This window comes from Bos mutus, chromosome 2 (assembly GCF_027580195.1).
Source record: "Bos mutus isolate GX-2022 chromosome 2, NWIPB_WYAK_1.1, whole genome shotgun sequence".
NCBI classification, from domain to species: domain Eukaryota; kingdom Metazoa; phylum Chordata; class Mammalia; order Artiodactyla; family Bovidae; genus Bos; species Bos mutus.
The window spans coordinates 4711788-4738993 of record NC_091618.1 but is presented as its reverse complement, the minus strand read 5'-3'; the positions used below and the strand labels follow the sequence as shown (position 1 = coordinate 4738993).

General features: G+C 50.0%; 1 protein-coding gene and 1 long non-coding RNA gene across 3 annotated transcripts in view; one reads left to right on the top strand and one right to left on the bottom strand.

Annotated features, from left to right (window-relative positions):
• Window positions 1–27206, top strand: part of ECE1 (endothelin converting enzyme 1) — a 125186-nt gene that overhangs the window by 37104 nt on the left and 60876 nt on the right. Inside the window, exons 1-2 of one of the 2 annotated variants that reach the window (XM_070382627.1) lie at window positions 23991–24124; window positions 24356–24442. In XM_070382627.1, the coding sequence (XP_070238728.1) occupies window positions 24071–24124; window positions 24356–24442 (141 nt within the window). In that variant the 5' untranslated portion in view covers window positions 23991–24070. Of the gene's footprint in view, window positions 1–23990; window positions 24125–24355; window positions 24443–27206 lie in introns of those variants that run through there. The other variant, XM_070382638.1, reaches the window with a different exon arrangement.
• On the bottom strand, window positions 50–25697 carry LOC138990720 (uncharacterized). The gene is made up of 3 exons (XR_011466810.1): window positions 25633–25697; window positions 17387–17599; window positions 50–287 (listed from the first exon to the last, which is right to left on the bottom strand). It is a non-coding gene; the product is annotated as an uncharacterized lncRNA (long non-coding RNA).

Here is a 27206-nt window from a genome sequence, read left to right as displayed (position 1 = left end):
AACTCATGTCCATTGAGTCGGTGATGCCATCCAACCATGTCATTCTCTGTCATCCCCTTCTTCTCTCACCTTCAATCTTTCCCAGCATCAGGGTCTTTTCCAATGAGTTAGTTCTTTGCATCAGGTGGCGAAAGTATTGGGAGTTTCAGCTTCAGCATCAGTCCTTCCAATGAACACGAACGACTGATCTCCTTTAGGATGAACTGGTGCCTGGGTTCAAGTCCCAAAGTCCACGCCTTAGAACTGATGATCTTGGCTGTAATCTCTCTGTGCCTCAATTTCCTCACCTGTTAAATGGGGTCAATAATAAAGCATACTGTCATTTTTGTAAGGATTAAGTAATGCATTACAAAACACAGTTGTTAGCACACAGTAAGCGCTAAAAACATGTTAGGAGCTGTTAGGATAGAGAGTAACTTTTAGCAATGTTGTTTAGTGTCCGACTCCCCACACGCCGCCCCCCGTGACCCAGCGTTAAACCTCCAGCTCCTCAAAGCCAGGACTTTGTCTTGTTCACTGACGTATATCAAACATGGAGCCATTTCCTGGCACACAATAAGTGCCTGATAAATAGTTGTTGAGTGAATGAATGGGTGGATGGGTGAATGCTGACATTCCCAGCTTCTCAGCGCTCCGTATGGCTGGATATGGGGGAGGATGGATTTACAGAAGACGACCCTGGGCCAGCCCCAGCTCAGTGCACAGCAGCCGCTACGGCGGGCACACCCCAGCCTGCCCTGATGGTGTCTGTGGGTGTTTGATGCTGTTTTCCAGCTCGGAGTTTTGGATTTTTGCAATCGAGCATGGAGACTAACGTAGATTTTCCCCTGTGCTCAGCAGCCTTCCCTCTCAGACCTGCATAGTTGGGCCCAGCCTACTTATCTTTACCTGGAGAAGGAGATGGCAACCCACTCCGGTGTTCTTGCCTGGAAAATCCCATGGACGGACGAGCCTGGTAGGCTACAGTCCATGGGGTCTCAGAGTCGGACACGACTGAGTGACTTCACTTCAGTCACTTCATGCTTTATCACTGGAGAAGGAAATGGCAACCCACTCCAGTATTCTTGCCTGGAGAATCCCATGGACACAGGAGCCTGGCAGGCCATGGTCCATGGAGTCGCAGAGAGTCGGACACGACTGTAGTGACGAAGCACACACGCACTTATCTTTACCAGTGCCCATCACCCTTCCCCCAGCCCAGAGCATCTTTTTTCTTTCTTTTGGCCATGCCATGTAGAATCTTAGATTCCCACCCAGGGATTGAAGTTGTGCCCCCTGCACTGGAAGCTCAGAGTCTTAACCGCTGGACCGCCAGAGAAGGCCCCCATAAACGAGTCTAACAGGCAGAAATGTCCTCACCCGCGCCTCCCACCACGCCCATGCCTCCCTCTTGTTCTAGAATTCAGGGTGGGATTGCTGACTGATCCGTCCTCCTGCAGGTCTCTTCTTGGCTCCCGGGCCTCTGAGCACCCCAAGCGGCGCCCAGTCCCAGGAGGGAGGGAGAGATCGGTACGTCGCCATCTGCACAGATAACACCGAGGCTCCGAGGGGAGGTTTGCTGGAGGCCCTGCGCTGGCAGTGGCCAGAGGCAGAGTTCAAACCCAGGTCTTGCCATTTGCTGCTTCTGTTTCATTCATTCATTCACTCGGCTCAGTTACTGAACAGCTACTCTGTGTCAGACACTGCCCGGTGATCACAGTGCCTGCCCTGGCCGGGGGACCAGAGCTTAGCCCAGCGACATAGCCAGCTACCCCACGCTGTCCCCTGGAGCTCTGTGACATGGAATTGTGCTACATCTGTGGCTGCTAACCATGTCTGACTACTGGGCACTTGAAATGTGACTAGTGCAAATGTGGAACTGAATTCTTTTTTTAAAAAATTAATTTATTTTAATTGGAGGCTAATTACTTTACAATATTGTAGTGGTTTTTGCCATACGTTGACATGAATCAGCCATGGGTGTACGTGTGTCCCCCATCCTGAACACTCCTCCCACCTCCCTCCCCATCCCATCCCTCAGGGTCACCCCAGTGCACCAGCCCTGAGCGCCCTGTCTCATGTATCGAACCTGGACTGGCGATCTAGTTCACATATGGTAACATACATGTTTCAGTGCTGTTCTGTCAGATCATCCCACCCTCGCCTTCTCCCACAGAGTCCAAAAGTCTGTTCTTTACATCTGTGTCCCTTTTGCTGTCTCACACATAGGGTCATCGTTACCATCTTTCTAAATGGAATTGAATTCTTAATTTTAACTTCAGTGGCCACATGCGGCTCATGGCTACTGGGTTGGACATTATGGGTGTGACAGTCCTCTGAGGAGCAGTCATTCATGGCATCGGATGGTAGGTCTCAGACTCAAACGTGAGCATGAGGACCGTGTTGATTTCCCAGGGGGCAGCTTAGGGTCTGTCTCCTTTCCCAGTTGTCAGTATATTAAACTCACAGGTGTTTGCTTCACACCCACAAAGGAGTCAGTCACTCTTTTCTCTGAAATGCAAGACCTTCCTAACCCATCGTGCAGTCTTCCCGTTTTTTTTTCCTTGTTGAGGCGTAACGTATATAGAGTAAAATTGCACAGTCCAGAAGCAAACGGTTTGACGAGTTTTGACAACTGTCGACACCCGTGTAACCCCGGTGGCATCAAGATAGAGGACACTTCCAGAATATTTCCGCTTTCCCAGACGGCCCCCTCATGCTCCTTTCCAGTAAGTCCTGTCCTCAGAGCAACTGCTGTGCTGACGTCTGTCACCATAGATTAGTTTTACCTGTTTTTAAGCCTGACAGCAATCATTTTTGCACTTTTGACTGAGACAAGGTTTTAAGAAATAGTTCCCTTTGTTGGAGACACAGAACTCCAGGATGATGAAAAGAGGCAGTTGAGCCTGGATTGCAGTGAGGAGGAGACCAGAAAGCGGGGAGGGATGGGGTCCACAGGGGCCTGGGGCTTTGTGGCCGGCCCAGAGGGGGCAGCCGCTCTTCAGCTCGAGCTGGCTGTGGCTACTTGAGAATGTGGGCCCAGCACTTCCAAGTCTTTTTTTTTTAATCCTTTTTTTTTTTTTCCCCTTCTGCCAAGTCTTTTTTAAAGGAAAGCTGAAAATACTGGTTTTCATGTAAAATCTCCTTAATGTTGGCATTTCAAAACGTGTTACAACACTGTGGGCCAGGTAATTCACATCTGTGTCAGACCTGCCGTGTGGACTGCCGGGATGTGAGTTCTGCCTTGGGCTCATCAGGATGTTAAGTTACCATTCTGTCTGATACTTGTGGAGTGGGCCCTTGGCTCCAGGTCCTGTTCTAAGTACTCAATGTTATTAAGTCCGCTAATCCTCTTAATAATCTATTAATACATCCATTTCACAGATGAGTAAACTGAGCCACGAGAGGGATTACGGGGCTCGCCCAAGGTTACAGGGTACTTGGCTGGCACTCAAACCCTGACTGTCTGCTTTCTGAGTCCCACCTCTTAAGCACTACACGCCCTGCCCCTTGAGGAGCGGGGGGCGGAAGGCAAAGCCTCCCCAGGGATGGTTATGCCATTTGGGGTGCAGCTTGGCCAGCCAAGAGCACTCCCGCCCTGAATGAGGGAGCCAGAGGCTGGGGCCCCACCTGCTGGGCCCACCTGCCCTGGCACAGTCCGTTTTCATGTCCGGGCACCTTGGCTGTCAGCTGGTGGAGCCCTAGTTTTTAAAACTGCTGGGAAAGCAGCCAGGGGTGGGGCTGGCAGGCTGGAAGCCTGGCTGAGGGTATCTGGGAGCGCTGGGCAAGTGGGGACAGAAGCTGCAGTAAGCTGGCAGGGGGAGGGCCCAGGCCCAGAGGGTGACAGGGCCTTGGAGGAGGTGCCAGCCGCAGAGTGAGCCCGCCAGCCCGGGGTGAGGCCAGGCCGCCGCTGCGGGGAGCTGATGGCTGCGGTATCCCCACCTGCTGATGCTGCGCTCACACAGGCCTGTCTCCTGGGGAAGGTCAGGAAGGGAAAGGTAGGGATCACAAGGACAGACAATGCTGCCTTTCCATTCTCCCCTAGTGCTTCTGCAGGTGGGGACACTGAGGCCCAGAGAGGGCGCCGCCAGGACCCAGACCTGGACTTCCGGCTCCCCATCCTGCCCTCTCTCTGCTCCATTTGGGTCCACATTCCTCAGGACCCAGAGCTGTGGGACAAGGGGGTCTGTGGTCGCTAGCAGGCAAGCGTTCCAGAAGCCTGAGGCACGTGCCAGAGGGAGGCCAGACCCTCCCCTCTGGCCCCTGTCTATGTCACTGAGCCAGGGCCGGCCCTGTTTGAAAGAAGCTTTTGCCATCATTTCTTTTTTCTCCAGTTTGATCATCACACCTGCTTTTGGAAGATGTACTCTTATTATCCCCGGTATTACCAGTGAGAAAGCCAGTGCTCGGAGAGGTAGACACCCCTGCCAGAAAGTTGGTGGGTTGAACGAGTGATGTATGTCGAGTGCTCACCCCCATTCTGGTACATAGCAAAGGGCCATGGGCTTGTGGGCCGGAACAGGGGTGAGGTGAGGGGGCAGGATTGGGGAAGGAGGACATCCTGCATAAGGTAACACGGACTGGGCTTTGGGGAGCTCAGCTTCTCAAGCAGCTGGGTCCCCTAAGGTCAAGGATGTTTCCTGAGTAAGACCAAAACACCACGTAACGTGGGTGGTACCCCAGAGCCCTCACAAACCTTCCAGCAGCCCACCCCCCCCACACACAGGGGAGCCCTCCGGGTCTGGCTCCAGGTCTTGTGCATTTTGAAGGAGCAGCCTGACCTTGAGGTCCTCTCGTCACCTCTCTGAGCCTCAGTTTCCTCATCTGTCAAATGGGTACCGTGCTACCTACCATGCAGGGTTGTGATGAGGGCATATGATAGGTGCTCAGTAAACAGGCGTCACAGAATCTCTAGGAAACACCTATTGAATTGAATTGAACTTTTAAGGACAGAGGACAGACATGTTCCAAGTGTAGCCCAGGAAAGCTTGATCCACACTTTACTGCAGAACCAAAAAAATCTCAACTCCAGCTTGTGAGGGTCATGTTTTAGAGGGTTAAGAGGAGCCGCTCGGCCCTCTTCAGCTATGTCTACACTGGAAGAAGGCACTAGGGGGCAAGTTTGTCATTAGTTCCCACCCTCTGCCAAGAGCAGCAAACACTGAGCGCTTACAGTGTGCCAGACGCGTGCTAAGCCCTTCCTTCGTGCCATCACTTTATACAGGAGGCAGTGGGCTTGGCAGCCGGACCCTGGACCCTCCACCAGCGTGTGGTGGCACTGAGATCTGAACCGACGTAATCTGACTCCAGACTCCGTTCTTAGGAATGGAAAATAATCTGCCAGAAATATGTGCAAATATTAAGTGGGGGCAGTCTTTCACATTTCCAAAGCCTTTGCGTGCACGTGACTCCGTTTGCTCCTGGCGTCACTAGAGGAGGATGGTGTGCTTATGCCCATCTTACACTTGAGGATGCTGAGGCCCAGAGAGGTGGTGCGGGTTGACCGAGGCTGGAATGTGGGTCCATCCACCTGATTCCAAGACCCGTGCTCTTTCTCCTGCTTCTCAGTCACCTCTTGGGGAAAGAGTTATCTAACCTGAGTGGTGACAGCCAGCAGGTCCCAGTGAACTCTGCCATCACCGTGGCCCAGCCTGTCCCACTGCCACCATGGACCCAACCTCACTGGGCAAGCACCGTTCCAGCCCCAGACCCCGTTTCCTGCATCCGTATCACTTTGATATCAGAGCTTTAGAGCCACTAGCTCTCAGAGAGAAACAGAGATGCTGCTGCTGCTGCTAAGTCACTTCAGTCGTGTCCGACTCTGTGCGACCCCATAGATGGCAGCTCACCAGGCTCCCCCGTCCCTGGGATTCTCCAGGCAAGAACACTGGAGTGGGTTGCCATTTCCTTCTCCAATGCATGAAAGTGAAAAGTGAAAGTGAAGTCGCTCAGTAGTGTTTGACTTTTAGCGAACCCATGGACTGCAGCCTACCAGGCTCCTCCGTCCATGGGATTTTACAGGCAAGAGTACTGGAGTGGGGTGCCACTGCCTTCTCCGAAACAGAGATGAGGGATTTTCAAATTCCATTCCTCAGAACCTGTGAGGAAAGCAGACCCGGGGTCAGGAGGCAGGGTTACTGAGTGCGTGAGTGGCAGCTCCACTTCTCTGTTTTGTATTTTGGGTTGCAGTGTTAAGTTTTCAAAAACAAACGGCTCGACAGGACCCAGGCCCACGCACCAGCAGGCCAGGAGCCCTTGCACAAGGCGAGGCCTGGCAGCCAAATGGGCCCTCACCTACCAGTGTGCCCATAGTAACTGGCTCTACCACACCAAAGGGCTCACACAGCCCATGCAGGGGGTCACCATATGGCTCTGGGGGCTAGTGGGGAGTGTTCTGTTGACGTATAGGACGTCTCCCGTAACAGGCCACCTTTTCAAAGACTGGGAAATGTAATCAACCTACCTAATACATGGAAATAAAAACAGAAATTAGGCAAAACAAGGCAACAGAGGAATATGTTCCAAGGTAAAACCCCAGAAAGAGAAAGAAAGAAAGGGAGCGCTCAGGCGTGTCCTACTCTTGCGATCCCACAAACTGCAGCCCACCGGGCTCCTCTGTCCATGGGATTCTCCAGGCAATATTACTGGAGTGGTTTGCCATTCCCTTCTCCAGGGGATCTTCTTGACCCAAGAATTGAACCCAGGTCTCCCTCATTGCAAGCAGATGCTTTACCGACAAACCTCGGAGGAAGACCTAAATGAAACGGAGATAGACAATCTATCCAATAAAAAATTTAAGGAAATGGTCATAAAGATGTTCAATAAATATGGGAGAAGAATGGATGAACACAGAAGTTTAAGAAAGAATTAGAAAATAGAAAGAGAAACCAACTGAACAATACGATTGCTGTTTAGTCACTAAGTTGTGTCCGACTCTGTGACCCCGTGGATGGCAGCACACCATGCTCCCCTCTCCTTCACTGTCTCTTGGAGATTGCTCAGATTCATGTCCATTAAGTCGGTGGTGTACCTAACCATCTCATCATCTGCCACCCTATCTATTCTTTTTTTTGCCTTCCATCTTTTCCAGCATCAGGGTTTTTTCCAATGAGTCAGCTCTTTGCATCAGGTGGCCAAAGTAGTGGAGCTTCAGCTCCAGCATCAGTCCTTCCAATTAATATTCAGGGTTGATTTCCTTTAGGATTGACTGGTTTGATCTCCTTGCAGCCCAAGGGACTCTCGAGAGTCCTCCAGCACCACATTTCAAAAGCATTAATTCTTTGGCACTCAGCCTTCTTTATGGTCCAACTCTCACATCCATACCTGACCACTGGAAAACCCATAACTTTGACTATATGGACTTTTGTTGGCAAAATGGTATCTTTGCTTTTTAATATGCTGTCTAGGTTTGTCATAGCTTTCCTTCCAAGGACCAAGCGTCTTTTAACTTCATGGCTGCAGTCACTGTCCACAGTGATTTTGGAGCCCAAGAAAATTTGTCACTGCTTCCACTTCTTCTCCTCTATTTGCTATGAAATGATGGGACTGGATGCCATGGTCTTAGTTTTTTGAATGTTGAGTTTTAAGCCAGCTTTTCACTCTCATGAAACCTCATCAAGAGACTCTTTAGTTCCTCTTTACTTTCCGCCATTAGACTGATATCTGCATATCTGAGGTTATTGATATTTCTGCCAGCAACCTTGACTCCAGCTTGTGCCTCATCCCGTCCGGCATTTCACATGATGTACTCTGCATATAAGTGACAGGGTGACGGTATACAGCCTTGATGTACTCCTTTCCCAGTTTTGAACTAGTCAACTGTTCCATGTAAGGTTCTAACTGTTACTTCATAACCTGCTTACAGATTTCTCAGAGACAGGTAAGGTGGCCTGGTATTCCCATCTCTTTAAGAATTTTCCAGTTTGTTGTGACCCAAACAATCAAAGGCTTTAGTGTAGTCAATGAAGCAGAAGTAGGTGTTTTTCCGTAATTCCCTTGCTTTCTCTATGATCCAGTGAATGTTGGCAATTTGATCTCTGGTTTGTCTGCCTTTTCTAAACCTAGCTTGTACATCTGGAAGTTTTCAGTTCACGTACTGCTGTCTTCACCTTGGAGGATTTTGAGCATAATCTTACTAGTATGTGAAATGAGTGTAGTTGTATGGTAGTTTGAGCATTCTTTGGCATTACCCTTCTTTGGGATTGGAATGAAAACTGACTTTTTCCGGTCCTCTGGCCACTGCAGTTTTGCAGATTTGCTGACATATTGAGTGCAGCACAAAACCAGCAGCATCTTTTAGGATTTTAAGTAGCTCAGCTGGAATTTCATCACCTCCATTAGTTGTAGTGATGCTTTCTAAGGCCCATTTGACTTCATACTCTGGATGTCTGGCTCTAGGCGAGCGACCACACCATTGTGGTTATCTGGGACATTAAGACTTTTTTTGTGTAGTTCATCTGTATATTTATGTCACCTCTTCTTAATCTCTTCTGCTACTTTTAGGTCCTTGCCATTTCTGTCTTTTATCATGCCCATCCTTTCATTAAATATTCCCTTGATATCTCCAATTTTCTTGAAGAGAGCTCTAGTATTTTCCATTCTATTGTTTTCCTCTATTTCTTTGCACTGTTCATTTAATAAGTCCTTCTTATCTCTTCTTGCTATTCTCTGGAACTCTGCATTCAGTCAGGTATATATTTCCCTTTCTCCTTTGCTTTTAAAGTGGAACAATACAATAACCAGAATTAAAAATGAGGTAGAAGGAATCAACAGTAGATTAGATGCAACTAGAGAGTGGCTCCTGCTCACCATCACTAGACAAGAGCCCACACAGCAAGAAAGACCCAGAACAGCTCCCTTCCCCAGGAAATCCTGAGCAAAATATTAGCAAATTGAATCCAACAATACATTAGAAGGATCATACACCATGATTGAGTGGGATTTATCCCAGGAATACAAGGATGGTTCAATATTTTCAAATCATTCAATGTTATACATCAAATTAACCAACTGAAGAATAAAAACCACATGATAATCTCAATCAGTCAGTCAGTCAGTTCAGTCGCTCAGTCGTGTCCGACTCTGCAACCCCATGAACTGCAGCACGACAGGCCTCCCTGTCCATCACCAACTCCCGGAGTTCACTCAAACTCACGTCCATCAAGTCCGTGATGCCATCCAGCCATCTCATCCTCTGTCGTCCCCTTTTCCCCAAAAACTTTTGACAGAATTCAACATCCATTTTTGATTAAAAAAAAAAAATCTCAACAAAGTGAGTATAGAGAGACCATATCTCAGTATAAAAAAAGACACATATGACAAGCCCACTGCTAACAGCATACTCAATGGTAAAAATCTGAAAGCATTTCCTCTAAGATCAGAAACAATACCGAATACCCACTCTCACCACTTTTATTCAACATAGTATTGGGAGTCCTAGCCACAGCAGTCAGACAAGAAAAAGAAAAGGAATCCAAACTGGAAATCCAAAGAAATAAGGCTATCACTGTTTGCAGATGACATAACACCATATATAGAAGATCTCATTTAAAAAAAGCTATTAAAACCAATAAATGAATTTAGTAAAGCTGCATGATACAAAATTAATATTAAGTAATCTATTGTGTTTCTGTGCAGTAACAATGAATTATCAGAAAAAGAAATTAAGACAACAATCCTGTTTACAATTGCATCCCAAAGTGAAACACCTAGGAATAAATTTAACCAAGGTAGTGAAAGACCTGTTCACTAAAAGCTGTGAGACACTGAAGAAATAAACTGAAGAAGACATCAAAAATGGAAAGATACACTATGCGTATGCACTGGAAGAATTACTCTTGGTAAAATGATCATACCACTCAAAGCAATATACGGGTTCAGTGAAATGCCTGTCCAAATACCAGTGGCATTTTCACAGAACTAGGACAGATAATTCTGAAATTTGTCTTGAAATACAAAAGACCCCCCCAAATAGTCAAAATAATCTTGGGGAAAAAAAGCACAAAACTAAAGATGTCATCCTCTCTGACTTCAAGCTGTAACAAAGCTATAATAATCAGAACAATGTGATACTGACACAAATAGAGACACACTGATCAATGGAACAGAGTTGAGAGTCCAGAAAGAAGCCCACACTTAATGGTCGATTAATCTATGACAAAGGAGGCAAGAATATACAATGGGGGAGAAGACAAGCTCTTCAATAAACAGTGTTGGAAAACTGGACATGCAAAAGAATCAAACTGGACTACTTTCTCACACACTGTGTACAAAAAATAAACTCAAAATGTATTAAAGATTTAAATGTAAGACCTGAAACTATAGAACTCCTAGAAGAAAACATAGGCAGTATGCCCTTTGACATTTTTTTAGGAGTAATCTTTAGATCTGTCTCCTCAGGCATGGGAAACAAAAGTCAATAAACAGTTGGGAACACATCAAGTGAAAAGCTTTTGCACAGTCAGTGAAACCACCAGTAAAATGAAAAGGCAGCAGACTGAATGGGAGAAAATATTTGCATGTGATGTATCTGATAATACCAAAATATATAAAGAACTCATACAACTCAACATTAAAAAAGCAAACAACTGGCTTAAAAAACGGGCAGAGGACCTGAATGGTCATTTTTCCAAAGACATACAGCTGGTCAACTGACTTACGAAAAGAACACCCAACAGCACTAATCATCAAAGAGACGCAAATCAAAACCACAGTGAGATATCACTTCATACTTGTCAGAATGACTTTTATAGAAAAGGGAACAAATAAACGTTGGCAAGGATGTGGAGAAAAGGGAACCTTTGTGCGCGGTTAGTGGCAATATAATTTGGTGTAGCCTCTATGAAAAATAGCACGAAGCTTCCTCAAAAAATTAAAAATAGACCTACCATGTTATCCATTCCTGGATAGTTTTCTGAAGAAAACAAAAACACTAATTTGGAAAAGATATATGCACTTCAGTGTTCATTGCAGCATTATTTAAAATAAGGTATGGAAGCAACCTAAGTAGCCATTGATAGTTGGATGGATAAAGAAGATGTGGCACATATATATGCATATGTGTATATATATTTATGTATATATATATAATGGGCTATTACTCATACCTTAAAAATGAAATCTTGCCATTTGTGACAACATGGATGGATCAAGAGGGTATTATGCTCAGTAAAATGAGTCAGATAGAGAAAGACAAACACAGTGTGATTTTATTTACATACAGGATCTTTTAAAAAATGAATAAATGTATCCAAAAGAGACTGAGTCATAGATACAGAGAGCAAACAGGTGGTTTGCTCATACAGAGGGGAGGCAATAGGGGGAAATGAGTGAAAGAGGAGAGGGCGATTAATAGTACAAACTTGCAGTGACGGATGAGTCTGGGGGATGAAGTGTGTAAGGTGAGGAAGAGTCAGTAACACTGTGATAATTTTGCATGGTGACTGATGTTACCTAGGCTTATTATGGTGATCATTTTGCAGCGTATCGAAATATCAAATCATTATATTGTAGGAACTAGTAATAACAGTGTTTAGGTCAATTGTACTTTGAAAATATTAAAATAAAATTGGATGTGTTAACTGAAAATACCAGTAGTAAATAAAGGACTCTACAGGGCTAAAAATACATATGCTCTCAAACCGCTGTTTAAATCAGCAACTACTTCCCCATTTTACAGAAAAACTGACTCCAAAGCATGTGCTTTTCCCATAAATGATGATAATGTTCAGGCATGTTCCAAGTTTCCTAACTTACTTAATGCTCTCAACCCTGAGGGCAATAGCTGTCTCCATCTTACTGATGGGAACAGTGAGGCTCAGGTGGTCAAGGGCCCTGCCTCCCAAGGTCACACTTCCAGCCACTCCCAGCCTGACAGGCGTAGCTCTTTTTGTCTTGGAGAAGGAAAATCACTTGCCGAGGCCCAGGGTGAGGCAGTGGCAGAAATGGGTCCAGAATATAGATCTTCTGACTCCTGGCGGCAAGCCCTGGTTACCTCCCATGGTCCAGGACATCTCTGGACTGCAGATGGAGACGAGCCAGGCCTGTATGGAGCCTGGCTCTGTTCTTCACTGGCTGTGTGACTTTGCCCACGTGAACGGACCTCTCTGAGCCTGTTCCCTCTCCCTTGAAAAGCAGTGATAGGGCCACATCATGGAGTTTATCGTGAAATCTAAACAGGATCATCCACATGAGTAAGTCTGCCCAGGGCCTGGCGCAAACCGAGAGCCCTGGCCACCCTCAGTTCAGGGATCCGAGGGATCCCCAAAGCTTCCTGCCCCACCCGCATCCTCCTCCTCCTCCTCCTCTCCCCACCCCTCTCCCGCCCACCTGTGTAACACAGATAGTAATTACAGCTATTTCCATGAACCGCTTCCTGCTTGAGCCTAATGACTAGGCGGCTCAATCATCACCATTATAAATGTCACCAAGTGAGGCGGATTAACTTTGTCCTAGGTTTTATGTGATTAGATCAGCAATTGCTCAGGCGCGTTTGGTCTTCCCAGCCTGAGACTTACCCAGCCTGGTCATCCTGCACAGCTTAGGGCCTGCTCCTGGTTTCTGGTCAGCCTCAATACCTGACGGCTTGGTGATAACAGCGGGCAACTCGGCCCCTGCAACTTCCCTGGTGGTCCTGTGGTTAAGACTCCGTGCTTCAGATGCAGGGCATGCGGGTTTGATCCCTCATCAGGGAACTAAGATCCCACATGCCACACTGTACAGCCAAAAAAAAAAGAAGTGGACAACTCAGCCCCTTTGACCTGACCTAGAGGTGGTGCCTGAAGCGGTAAGGATGGAGCAGGTTGGTGCTGCCGTCATATTTGTCATATGGGCTTTGCAAATAGATACATCTGGGCTGCAGCCCAGGCTTTGTTAGTTACCAGCTGTGTGACTCTGGGGCAAGTTACTGACCCTTCTTGTACTACAGTTGTCTTACACTGTGTAATTGGGAGTTGAAGTTAAATTACACTGTGTAATGTCAAGTTAAAGCACGGTGCCTGGCATGTCATGGGTCCTCGTAGTTCCTCCCCTTCCCATCTTCCATCATCTTCAGTGTGAAGAGCCAGCCCTTTCTGAACCCCGCCCACACAGTAACATCTCCTGAACTCTACTTCTCTGCGAGGCACTGGACTGAAGACTTTAGGCATCTTATTTAAGGCATATAAAGACCCTGGGGCTTCCCAGGAGGCGCTAGTGGTAAAGAACCTGCCTGCCAATGCAGGAGCTGAAAGAGACACGGGTTTGATCCCTGGGCCAGGAAGATCCCTTGGAGGAGGAAATGGCAACCCACTCCAGTCTTCTTTCCTGGAGAATCACATGGACAGAGGAGCCTGGCGGGCTACAGTCCGCAAAGAGCTGGTCACAACTGAGTGACTTAGGACACAGATAGCACACAAAGACCTTGGGCTTCCCTGGTAGCTCAGATGTAAAGAATCTGCAGTGCTGGAGACCTGGGTTTGATCCCTAGTTCTGGAAGATCCCCTGGAGAAGGGAATAGCTACCCACTCTGGTATTCTTTTTTGAGAAATCCCATGGACAGAGAGGCCTGGTGGGCTACAGTCCAAAGGGTCGCGAAGGGTTGGACACGACTGAAGTGACTTAGCAGGCACACATAAAGACCCTATGAAGCAGATATCACAATCATTTGAAAGCAGATATCAAAATCATTCATTTTCAAGAGAAAACGAAAGTATAGAAAGCTCTGTCAAGGTCACACAGCTGCAGTTGGCTGCTGGTCACTCTATTGGGTTGAGATGCTAGAAGCCTGTGTAGCTGCCTTCAGGGATCACAGTAAAGTCCGAGAAGGCTGCCTGTAGGAAGATGCATCTGAGCTGAGGGGTTAGACAGGGGAAGGAGGAGAGGAAAAACCTCCCAGACAGGAGACAATGGATAAGGCAAAGCCTGGAAGAGAAAGTAGAGTGTGTTTAAGGGCCTGACTATTCCTATTTTACTGAGGTTCAGGCGTCGGTGGGAGGCTGGAGAGGATCCAGGAGCAGCCTGAGAGGTGGGCGGAGGTTGGGAACCCCACCAGGACTCACGCTTTCACCTGCCAGTTCCAGGGAACCTTCGTGAGGAGGAGAGTGACTGGATCATATCAGTTAGTTTAAACAGTTCTGCTGGAGCCAGCTGTGGGGGTGGCGGACTCGGGGGAGTGAGGGGTTCTAAATCAGGGATGGCTTCCAGGCAGAGGAAGAGCAGAACCAAGTGGGCCTGGACAGAGGGGCAGAGATGAAGGCAGGCAGGCATGGTGGAGAGAGGTGAGGAAGGAGCCTTGCAGGGGGGCTGGACAGTCAGCAGGATGGTAGCGGCCTGTGTTGAGGAGTAAAGAGGCTGCCGGCCAAGCTGGACTTGGGTGTGGGCTGGCCACCTCGGCAGGCGCTGGAGCGCAGTCCACTGGCAACCCGTGAAGGCTCTCAATGCCTCCCGGGGCCCCCGGGCAGGTGAGTCAACACCAGGCCAAGTGGGTGAGTGTTTTCCAGCTCCCTGCATGTGTGGGCTGGTCTCCGGCTGCCAGCATGTTAGGGGGAGCCCAGCCTGGGACTCTGGTCCCAGACTAGCGTGACTGACTCATTGACTGGCAGAGCTGTAGCCTTCTCCCTGGAGGTGGTGAGCAGCCGTGTAAGCTCTGTGCCCTTGACCTTCCGGTCTAACTCACCTTTAGGCCTCCCTTAACTCCTAACTGTCCCCTTGTTCCCGCTCACCTTCCCCCTCCATGCTCAGGCCTCCAGGCCCGCCCAGCCTAAAGTGCAATCTTTCTCCCCACCCCCACCCCCAGTTGTATTCCTCTATTTCCCACGTCTCAGACAGGCAGCCTGTTGTCTCCAATAGAAGTCGACCTAGAGAGCCAGGCCCCATGGTAGCATGAGGAAAGAGGAAGAGGATCTCAGAGGGTCAGGAGGATCCGGGTTGGAGTCCCAGCTCTGCCCGAAGGGCAAGCTGCTTCCTTCCTCTGTCCTCAGTCTCCATCTGTGAAACGGGTCCCTGCGTTTGTTCCACAGGGTGATGCAGCGTGAGACACAAATGAGACCAAGGTATAAAAGAGCCTTGAGAATTGGGAGTTGCTGGGCTTCTGGTGGTGTCAACAACTTTTTATTCTGTTTTCAGTTCAGTCACTCAGTTGTGTCCGACTCTTTGCGACCCCATGAATTGCAGTACGCCAGGCCTCCCTGTCCATCACCAACTCCTGGAGTTCACTCAGACTCACGTCCATCGAGTCCGTGATGCCATCCAGCCATCTCATCCTCTGTCATCCCCTTCTCCTCCTGCCTTCAATCCCTCCCAGCATCAGAGTCTTTTCCAATGACTCAACTCTTCGCATGAGGTGGCCAAAGTACTGGAGTTTCAGCTTTAACATCATTCCTTCCAAAGAAATCCCAGGACTGATCTCCTTCAGAACGGACTGGTTGGATCTCCTTGCAGTCCAAGGGACTCTCAAGAGTCTTCTCCAACACCACACTTCAAAAGCATCAATTCTTCGGCGCTCAGCCTTCTTCACAGTCCAACTCTCACATCCATACATGACCACTGGGAAAACCATAGCCTTGACTAGACGGACCTTTGTTGGCAAAGTAATGTCTCTGCTTTTGAATATGCTATCTAGGTTGGTCATAACTTTCCTTCTAAGGAGTAAGTATCTTTTAATTTCATGGCTGCAGTCACCATCTGCAGTGATTTTGGAGCCCCCAAAAATAAAGTCTGACACTGTTTCCACTGTTTCCCCATGTATTTCCCATGAAGTGATGGGACCGTATGCCATGATCTTCGTTTTCTGAATGCTGAGCTTTAAGCCAACTTTTTCACTCTCCTCTTTCACTTTCATCAAGAGGCTTTTTAGTTCCTCTTCACTTTCTGCCATAAGGGTGGTGTCATCTGCATATCTGAGGTTATTGATATTTCTCCCGGCAATCTTGATTCCAGCTTGTGTTTCTTCCAGTCCAGCGTTTCTCATGATGTACTCTGCATATAAGTTAAATAAGCAGGGTGACAATATACAGCCTTGACGTACTCCTTTTCCTATTTGGAACCAGTCTGTTGTTCTATGTCCAGTTCTAACTGTTGCTTCCTGACCTGCATACAGATTTCTCAAGAGGCAGCTAATTATTTTTTTTTTAATAAACATTTTATTTTAGAACTGTTTTAGATGTATAGCATCATTGGGAAGATTGAAAAGAGTTCCTTTATACCCCATACCTGGTTCCCCTATTATTTAACATATGACATGGAACATTTGTCACAATTAATGAACTAACACTGATACATTGTTACTAACTAAAGTCTTTATGCCTTTTTTTTTTTGGCCTTGCTTTGCGGGACCCTAGTTTCTGGACCAGAGACGGAATGAACCCAAGCCCCCTGCACTGGGTACATGCAGTCCCAACTGCTGGCCCACCAAGGAAGCCCCTTAATTTGCCTTTTTTTTTTTTTTTAATTTCAATTTTTTTGGCCATGTCACATGGCTTGTGGGCTCTTAGTGCCCCAACTAGGGATTGAACCCTGAGTCACAGCATTGGAAGCACCGAGTCTTAACCACCTGACTGCCGGGGAATTCCCTCAGTTTTCTTGAAGTTTCTGCCTAAGGTCCTTTTTCTGTTCTAGGATCCCACCGAGCGTGTACTGTGCTTAGTTGCTCAGTTGTGTCCAACTATTTGGGACTGTAGCCCACCAGGCACCTCTGTCCATGGGGATTCTCCAGGCAAGAATACTGGAATGGGTAGCCTATCCCTTCTCCAGGGGATCTTCCCAAGCCAGGAGTCAAGCCGGGGTCTTCTGCATCGCAGGCAGATTCTTTACCAGCTTAGCTACCGGGGTAGCCCCCCCTGCACCACGTACACCCCATCACGTTTACTTGCTGTGTCTCCTTAAGTTCGTCTTGACCGTGGCCATTGCTCTGGGGAGGAAAGCATAGAGGTGAAGTACCATCTGCATCCCATCGTGTCAGGAGTACATCCTATCCTTCCATAATTGGACTTATCATTGTGGACATTAGCCTCGATCACCCAGGAAGACGGCTGCTTTTGCCTTGAGTACGGCAGCAGAGCGAGATTCACACCAGTGTTAACTGAGCTAAGGCCAAGATCAGGAAATCTGGATGGGTACAGAAGCAAATGGGAAAGCTGAGGAAGGAGAATAAACAGAAGCAGCTTATTAGGCTGCCGTGTTTCCCCCCAAGTGCCAGGTCACTTGGGGATGGGATGCTTGGTGCCAGGCAGTTCGTTTCAGCTCATTAAAGCTTTTCAGGGACTCCCCTGGTGGTCCAGTGGCTAAGACTCCACACTCCCAATGCAGGGAGCCTGGGTTCAATCCCTGGTCAGAGAACTAGATCCCACATGCCACACCTAAGAGTTCATATGCTGCACCTAAGACCAGCTCAGCCAAATAAATAGATTAAAAAAAAATCTTTATACTGAACCATTTTATAGATGAGGAAGCCGAGGCCTTAGGAGGGAAATGACATGGTCACATGATCCAGGGGCCCAGGTCTGTCTTTCCTGCTTCATTCCTGCCGTTGAATAAATACATCGAAGCTGCAGTCCCAGGAGAATCGAGTTAGGGCAGGGATGTTTCGTGATGCAGGTTGTTTCAAATTCACTTTATTCCAAAAAGGATTCATGATGGGTTGCAACTGAAACACATCAATCAAATGATACACAGTAGAAATGAAAAATCAGGAGCAGAGAAAATAGAGCAGAAAACGTGGACAAGGACAAAGCTGAACATAAAGGCCAGAAAAGTGCTTGATTTGGCTGTGAGCTTCCTCAGCTAATTCCTGTGATTCTTCTTATCAAAGAACTAAGAAGCAGTTCACTCCTCCAGGAACTTAGTGGTAAATGTAAAAAGGACTTAATCACATGGAGGGACTTCCCAACGGGTCCAGTGCCTAAGACTCTGCACTCCCAGTGAGGGGAGCCTGGGTTTGATCCCTGGTCAAGGAACTAGATCCCACGTGCCGCAACTAACATTTCTCATTTGCTGCCACTAAAGATCCTGCAAGCTGCCGTTAAGACAAGATCTCAAGTGTGGCAATGAAGGCCCGGCACAGCCAAATGAATAAATATTTAAAACAAGAAAGAGATTAATCACATGGAAATTTCTCATGTAAAAGACACTGAGCAATGTTATAGATCATGTAACAGTAGCAGTAGGTGTTACCTGGTGTCATCTTCCAGAGCGATGGCTATGTATTTTTACTATATGCTTTATAGTATATATTTACTATATGCTCCTTGCCCAAATTTGTCCTATTTGAATTTTACTTGTCATCAACAACTCTACCCTGTTTCTTCTTCACTGAAGTCACAGATGCCTTTGCCCGAGTGAAAATCTTGGATACAAATTAACCAGTTATCTATATACCAGGTTCTGTGCTGGATACGGGGGATGGAGGGAAATAACGTAATTGTCGCCCATCCCCCAGGTCCATCCCTGCGCTGAAGACACCTGGACAAAGGCCTGAATGAAATGCAGATGCTATGCTTGGGGTACACCAGAGGGATGGGCATGATTCCCTCTGAGTCGGGAGAAGGGGGGACTTCCTGGAGGAAGAGGTAGGCTAGAGGTGGAGACCAGTAGCTGTGGTGGAGACAGCATAGTCTTTTGTATTTTTTTGGCAGCATCGAGCCTTAGTTGTGGCACGTGGGATCTAGTTCCCTGACCAAGGATCAAACCCAGGCCCCCTGCATTGGGAATGCAGACTCTTAGCCACTGGACCACCAGGCAAGTCCCAAAAGGGGGACTTGGGAAAGAGGGTATCAGTCATAGATCCCTTGAGGGTGGGGAGCAAGTGCTACTCCCTCAGCTTACAGCCTGGGGCCTGACAGATGTCATGGACTCAGCAGACTCCTTTTGGGAGGTCAGCACCCACAGGGATAGCTCAGGGGTCAGGGTGACGGCCATATACCCAAGAGGTGTGTGGAGGGTGAGTCTGGGGAGTCAGGTTTGGGCCAGTTCAGGGGAGCCCTTGCATGTCAAGCTAAGGAGTTTGGATTTTGTCTTTTAGGCGGTGGGGATCAATTGGAGGCTTCTGAGCCCTGTGTCTTGTAAGTAGTGATGGTACAAATAGTAACAGGGAACACTTGGTGGGGATATGCTGTGTGCCCAGCACTGCTGTGAGCACTTTATTTATTTTTAAGTTTTAGATTTTTAAAACTTTTATTTCTGACTGCACTGGGTCTTCGTTGCTAAGCTGCAGCGAGCAGGGACTATACTCTTCTTTGCGGTACGCGGGCCTTACTGCAGCGGCGTCTCTCCCTGGGGCGGGTGGGCTCTGGGGAGTGCAGGCTTCAGTAGCTGTAGTGCACAGACTTAGTTGCTCCGCAGCATGTGGAATCTTCCCAGACCAGGGATCGGACCCGTGTCCCCTGCGTTGGCAGGCGAATTCTTAACCATTGGACAGCCAGAGAAGTCCCTAAGCACTTCATATTAACTAAGTGTCGCAACAGTCCTATGAGGGACGTGCTATTATTATCATCCCCATTTTACAGATGAGACTGCCGAGGCAGAGAGGCTGAGTCACATGTCCAGGCTCACACAGCTGGGACATGGCATTAGTGAGGATCTGAACTGAAGCTGGGAACTAGAGCTTTTCCTCACTCTATTATTGTCCTTGTTAAACATAAGTTTTTAACTAACATAAAACACGGAGAAGGAAATGGCAGCCCGCTCCAGTGTTCTTGCCTGGAGAATCCTGTGGACAGAGGAGCCTGGTGCGCTGCTGTCCATGGGGTCTCACAGAGTCAGACACGACTGAGGTGACTTAGCAGCAGCAGCAGCAGCAGCATAAAACATGAGCATGTATTAGGTGGGCTTCCCAGCTGGTGCTAGTGGTAAAGAATCCACCTACCAATGCAGGAAGAGAAGTGAGAGTCGCTCAGTCATGTCCAACTCTTTGTGACCCCACGGACAGTATAGCCTGCCAGGCTCCTCTGTCCGTGGAATTCTCCAGGCCAGAATACTGGAGTGGGTAGCCTTTCCCTTCTTCAGAGGATCTTCCCAACCCAGGGATCAAGCCCAGGTCTCCTGCATTGCAGGCAGATTCTTTACCCTCTGAGCCACCAGGGAAGCCAATTGCAGGGGACACAGGAAACACGGGTTCAATCCCTGGGTCAGGAAGATCCCCTGGAGAAGGGAATGGCTACCCACTCCAGCATTCTTGCCTGGAAAATTCCACGGGCAGAGGAACCTGGAGGGCTACAGTCCATGGGCTTGCATAGAGTCAGACAGGACTGAGCGCACGTACATATAAGGATTTAACAGCTCTCAACTAATTACTGGCTCACAAGGCAAGAACTGATGGGGCTCTGGCCATAGGGCAGCATCTCTAAGAAGCTGAGACTTAGAATGTGAAAACGACTTGTGGGCTGTGGTCAGGGAGTCCCAAGCCTCTGAATTTCACTGAATTTCACCCACAGTTGCTCTTTTTTTTTGCCTCTGATGAGCTCTCAGTTTCTTGGAAGATCCCCCTCCTTTGGGCATACCGACACAAAAGCCATCGGAGTGACTGACGTGGTTAGGAAAGATGACCTGGTGGGGTCACACCCGGTGCCACTGAGCCCGGAGGCCTTTGTCATCAGAAACACATGAGCGTTTATAACACTTCTCGTTTCTGTTTCAGCCCAGGCCTTTGATTTCCACAGGGTGGGGTTTCCAGAGCCGGGCACCATCACACCCTCCATCTGTCTGTCTTTCATCACCGTCTCTGTGATGCATCTGGGGACCGTGGTTCCCACTGCTCCGCTCCTGGTCTCCGCCTAGCCCTTCTCACGAACTCCAGGCCCTCACTTCTCATCCACCACTCAGCGGGGCCGGGAGAGGAGCGTGCAGTTTGGGGCAGCATCTCCCCACAAAGCCGCAGTTGTTTGTCCCTTTCCCTAAAGCTCCCTGGCTGTGGGTGTCCCCACGACTACAAACAAGGCCGTTAGGGAGAACAGCCCTGGCTGGCCTGCCACTCAGCACCCCTGAAGTCCATGCCATCCCCACCTGGAGCAGCAGCTCCCCTTCTACAAAGAGCAGGAGGCCCCACAATCCAGGCCCTGCTCTGCTGCCCACGAGCTGAGCGCCCGAGGTTCTCTGGAGGCGGTGCGGTGGGCTGGGGCAGCCAGGACTCCCATCCTGGCTCTCTGACTCTCTAGCCAGGGAGGGGACCTGCAGGAGGGCTGAGGGGGACTGGGAGGGGGGTGCCGCCTCCCCCATCCTCAGTCTCCTCTGCCAAGTGGAAGTGGGAGGTAGAGATCCCACCGCACCAGGCTTCCCGGGGTCAGGAGGGATACGGATCGCTGGGGCCCAGTGGCTCAGCATAGACTTTTGTTCTGCCCAGCCCCTCTCCGTGCCTGGCCCCCTCCCACATCTCCCATGAAAGAGAAGTGATACCTGCCAAGGCTGCGGCTTTGGTGGGTGTGGGGACCCAACAAGACAGTGATTGGAAGGCCCCACCCAGAACTGGGCGGGTAAGAGACAGGGCTCCCCCTACCCAGCGCCTCTCCCGCCCAGTCTTTGGAATGCTACCTGCTGACTGGGGCCCATGGTGCTCCCCAAGGAGCAGAGACGCCTAAGCCATTCCCACTTACGAGGTGGGTTCAGTTTCACTCCCCGGCCCCGGGGCAGGAGGCATCTCAAGAAGGGCCCCTCATCTTTTGTGTGCTGAAAAATAAACAGCTCTTGGTCTCCTTGGATTTCTACTCCAGAGGTAGGTGAGCTTCCCTGGTCATCCCTGCATGGACAGGCTGGCCTTGGCCCCTGGGATGGGCTGCCAGTCTCCTCCCTCACCTCTCACCTTCGTGCAGATGCCCATGGAAGCTCCAGTCCCACTCTAGGCCTTTGGGGACGTAGGGCCTCACAGGACCCAGCCCTCCCTTCTAGGTTCTCCTAATTAAGGTGCTGTGTGCATCAGGAGAAGGAAACGTGGGATGTGGGGAGGGGTCAGGGAAGGCAGAGGACACAGCACAGGAGGCCTGAGGCTGCCTGGGGTCAGACAAGACTGGTCTGGAGAGCTTTCCAGAAGGGCTGATCTCTGAGTTGAGACGGAAGGAGAAGCCATTGCTTCTCTACACCTGGGCCAGTTACTTCCCCAAGCCTCGGTTTCAGATTCTGTAAAAGAGACCGATGATACTTGCTTCAGAGCGAACAGCGAGAGGCTTCAATGAGACATGAGTGTAGAAGAACTGACAAATACCTCGTCCCTCTAAGCGCCCAGGAAACAGTAGCTGCCTGCCGTGCCAGGCATGGAAGGTGTTTGGTGACTTGAATTTCTTTTTCAAGGGTCTTTTTCCTGGGGCAGTTAACACCTGTTACTTAGTGTAACTGGTTTCCGAAAAAAAAAAACAACCCAGGGTGAAATTAAAACAGCCCGATGGCCCTTTCTCTTTCTCCAGTGGGTAATGGGAAGTCCTGCACCCAGGGGGAGTGGAGCAGAAGAACCCAGAATTAAAATTCTTCCCACGGACCCTGCCTCCCCGAAGGTCCTCAGACATGTTCTCCTTGTCCTTGGGTATTGCAAAATTAGATGCACTTTCAAGGCCCTTCCCCAGAGTAATTTTCACTTCTCCTTTACTTGTTCTCGCATTCATTTTAACAGTGTTTGGAGTGCCTGTGCTATGGCAGCCGATGGGGATTCTCTGTGTCAGACAAGGTCCCAGCCCTGATAAAACTCACAATTTGGGGGAGGGGGAAGGAGACAGATGTTAAAAACCAGCATAAATAAGTAACAAACTGCAGTAAAACAGGTTGCCATGATCGATAATTTGGGTTCTGCTCGGGGTGGCTGGGACATTTGAGGGTGTGACGTTTACGCTGACCTCTATCTGCAACAGGAGCCTGCACGGGAGGAGCAGAGACATGTCCAGACAGAAGGAACAGTGCTATAAAGGTCTCGAGGGCAGGAGACACTCGGAGAATCTGGGGAACAGAGGGAGGGCGGGAGAAGCTGGGGCCTGCGGCAGCGAGGTGGGAAAAGGGGCAGGGTGGGCAGGGGCCACGGGGGACCGGTAATGGGACTGTCCCCACAGAATTGGGAGCAAGGGTGACAGGATCAGAGTTTCCTGCTGAAGCCTGGCTCTGGCTGCAGAGCAGGCTGTGAGAAGGCGGGAGGTGAAGCTAGGAGACCTGGGGAGCTCACCGAGACTGTCACTCCAGGTGTCCCTCAGCCTTCTGTGCCTGTTCCTTCACGCATCTGTGAAGTCAACTATGAGAGGGAACAGGAGTGCTCTGGAAAGCTGAGGAAAAGTGTATAAATGCGAGGGTTCCAGGTCTTACCAGACATGGAGGGTCCTTTGGGCAACTGTTGGGTAGGCTTTTCTGGGACCTTGAGGGACAGGGAGAGGGCCGGGTGTCCAGAGCGCCCCACCTCTGAGGGAAGGTGGAGGGAACAGTCCTGTTCCTGGCTGTCAGCTCGCCCCAAAGCCGTTCCTGTTTTGAGGGTAAGATCACACCTTGGAGCCTGGAGCCAAGCATGGGCTTCCCTCCAGCGCGCACAGAACATTTTTCATTCTAAGTCAGGAGAGTGCTCTGGAATTTTCTGAGATCATCCTGAACTCTGGCTTAAAGACCCCTGAACTAGAGGAAGGGGGAAATGAGAGGGGAGGCACATGCCTTTTTATTCCCCCGTGTGTGTGTGTGTGTGTGTGTGTGTGTCTGTGTTTTCCCCCCCAATCTTTCTAGCTCCCATGGGGGAGGCCGCTCTTGGCGCAGCTAAGGGTCAATGGCGAGAGAAACTTCTCTCTTGACCTTTGCGGCCAAACTAGGGGCCCTTTCCTAGTACCTGCCTTTTGGCATCTGCCATCACGGTTTATAGGAGGACTTCATGTTTCTTAGAAGGAAGGGTGGCCGCGAGCCCCTTCCTGCCTGCAAGCGGGAGGCGCCTCTCCCCGACCCCCACCCCACCCCCCGGCCTCTGGGAAGGGGGAGAAGGCTCCGTGTCCCCGGGGACTCTGGGGGGCGGTCTCCCGGCGCGGCGGGGGAGGGAGCCGGAGCCGCGCGGGCCGGGCTCCGCCCTTGAAGGTGGTGCGAGGCTGGGCCCAGCCCCACGGCCGGCCCTCCCCGGCCAGAGCCGCGGGCGCGCGGCGGCGGGGACCCGGCGGGGAGCGGACGTCGCGGGCGCACCATGCGGAGCCTGTGGCCGCCGCGTCCGGTGGCCGCGGCGCTGTCGGCGCTGGGGGTGAGGCTCGGGGTTGCATAAGCGGGGAAGGGGCGGGGGTGGCGGAGGGAGGCGGGACCCCCCTCGCCTCCCCCGGCGCGGGCCTGGCCGTGGGCCGGTCCCGGTGTCCCGGCCGGGGCGGGGCGCGGCGGCGGCGGCGCAGGCGGCGGGTGCCCGCTTCCCCGTTCTCCCCATTCGGGCGTGGGAGCCATGGAGGCGCTAAGAGAGTCCGTGCTGCACTTGACTTTGCAGATGTCTACCTACAAGCGGGCCACGCTGGACGAGGAGGACCTGGTGGACTCGCTGTCCGAGAGCGACGTGTACCCCAACCACCTGCAGGTAGGCGCCCCGGCGCTCTGCGCGCCCCCCCCCCAGCCCTGGCCGACCCGGCCATCCTGCCCAACACCGGGGGGTGAGGGGGCCCGTGCCAGCCTGCCAGCCCTTGGGCTCCGTGGGTTAAGAAAAGCCTGTTCTGGGTTAGCAGTACCCCTGAGGCGCTGGGCTCCCCAAAGGGCCTCCCCGCTCCACTTCCACGCGTCCCCAAACCCTCTGGACCACCTGCTACTGGGTTACAACCCAGGTGGGCAAGTGGAAGAAGCATCCTGGAGGGGTGAGCTGGTCCAGTTCTCTTTTCACAGGGAGGGGGCCAGTCCCTGAGTGCTGAGACCTGCCCAGAGTTTTAGGCAGAGCCTAAAATCCTCCGAGTTGTAGCATGGAAAGTCCCAGAACCCTGTCAGTCCTGGGCAGACAGAGGGTGCTTGGTCACCCTGTCTGTTGGACGTTACCCCACATTCCTCCTCTTCTTCCCTCAAACTCCGTGTGTCCTGGGGGCTAGAGCCCAGCCTCTGCTCGTCTCTCCCTGCCCCTTCCAGCCTCTACTTGGGAAGCCCAGTTCCTCCCCCACCAGGCTCTGCCCCCTGGGGCTCAAATGTGCCCACCACCTCTGCCTCCCAGAGGGACTGAGCTGGGGCAGTCCAGACCAGGACCTCAACCCTGGATGGGTGTGAACTGAAACAGGTGGACCTGAGGAATTTGGGAATTCCAAAGGATGCCCAGGGGGGCCCTGTGACCTGACACCTGGAAAACCGGCTCGCAGAGGCCCGGCGAGCAGCTCAGTCGAGGAGGCTTCTGCCAGGCCGACCCAGGGAGGCCGGCTGCAGGGACTGCTATCAGTTCACAAGCCGCCCCCAGAGGGGAAGCGTAGGTTGTGTGGAAACCTAGGCTGCCAGCCCCAGTCCTGCTCGGACACACCTCTCAGAAGCTGGGATCGTGATACTGGTAAAGGGAAACAGCATTGATTGACACTCGTTCAGCAGGCCCCGGGGAGGTCCAAACCTGACCCTGAGTGGTCTGCACACACTGGAGCGGGACTCTCTTACCTACACCATCCCACTGAGCCTTCAGGAGCAGCCCCGTGAGTTATTGTCCCCACTGCTCCCTCTTACAGATGAGGAAACTGAGGCTCTGAAAGGGGAGACAACTTGCCTTAGGTGCCCTGGAGCTAGAAATCTAGGAGTAAGAAACCAAACCTGGTCTATGTAGAGCCGCTTCCCCGTGGACTCTTCTGAAGCAGCTAAATCCAGCAGGAAATTAGATTCCCGTGGCAGGCGCTTTTGCCTTCCCGAATCAAAACAGAATCTAATCAGCCGTCTTTTTCAGTCTCATCTTTCACAGAGGGTTCTAAATATATCAGCACAAAAGCATTTCGGAATTCACAACAAAGTACTGTGCTGAGCTGTTATCACCATGCCGCAGCCCGCGTGGGTATAGACTTTCTCAGGCCACAAAGTACGTTCGTCAGCCTGAGGCTGCCTGGCAGAGGGGAGGCGCCCGGGGCTCTGGGGGCGGGGCGGCCAGGTGTGAATCTGACACCACCTGTGATCCTGGGCGATCTAAGCTTCTCTTCCTGCATCTGCACAATGGGAGTTAAGAGAACATGACGGTGGTGCATGTTTTGGGGCCGGCCAGGATTGTTATGTTTGTGATCGTGAGGTAAGGGCTCTAGCGGCTGTGTTACACATGACAAGCTGAGTCTCAGAGAGGTTAGGGACATTCCTGTGGTCACAGAGCTGTCATGCGGTTGGAATGTAGTGTTGGTGCCCCGACACCAAACCACCCAGCTGGGTATATCGTCCACTTTTACTACAGGATAAGCCCAAATGCTTGCCCCAAGGATTTGGAGGCATTTCTGTAGGTACCCAGCCCGGCTTTCCTTGAACCTCCACGACTTCCCCAAAGCAGACTAGCTAATGATTGTTCTTGTAAGAGTCGAGAACCTTTTCGTCTCATCTTACAGAGTTTTCTATGAATTTTATGTCTTTAATCACAGGGAATTTTTTCCAGTATAACAATTTTGCATACTAATTTGTGAAAAAAAGAGTCAAGTATAAAAAATATTTACAAAGAGACAGTAACCCCACCACTCAGAAATAACTACTTCTAGTTTTTCACATTTGCTTATATATATTTTTTATTATAATTGAGCTCACTCCACATCCATAACATTTTGTCCTACTTTTTCCATTTAATGCCAATTCATAAGTATTTTTTTGTGTTGTTAGAAACTTCTGAAACATCAGCTGTACCTCAGTTTTAAAAATACTTCCAAGGAGTTCCTTGATGGCTTAGTGGTTAGGACTTGATACCTTCACTGCTGAGGGCTGGGGTTCGATCCCTGGCCCCGGAACTAACGTCCTGCAAGCCTTGTAGTACAGCCAAAAAAACGAAACAACGCTTCCAAAACATACTGCCATTAAATATCATAATACTTTATGGTACCAATATATAAAAGTACATTTACTCAATCTGCTACCATTGGACAATAGGCCCAGTATCCATAACACTGTGGGTGACCAGCTTCCAGCCTTTCGAATAATTTCCTGTGAGCAATTGTTAGAAACACAACTGTTCCCTCAATTTTAGGCTTTTTAAAATGGATCTAGTCCTCTTCCCCGCACACCAAATCTCCATCTCTTGACGGGCAGCTATAAAAATCAGCTACTTGATTTTTCAAGATTTTGAAGCCTGTTGTTCCTGGAACTCCAGAGTTGCCAATACCAACACTAGTAAATGACAATTTGCATCTTTCAGCCAAACTTGCCAC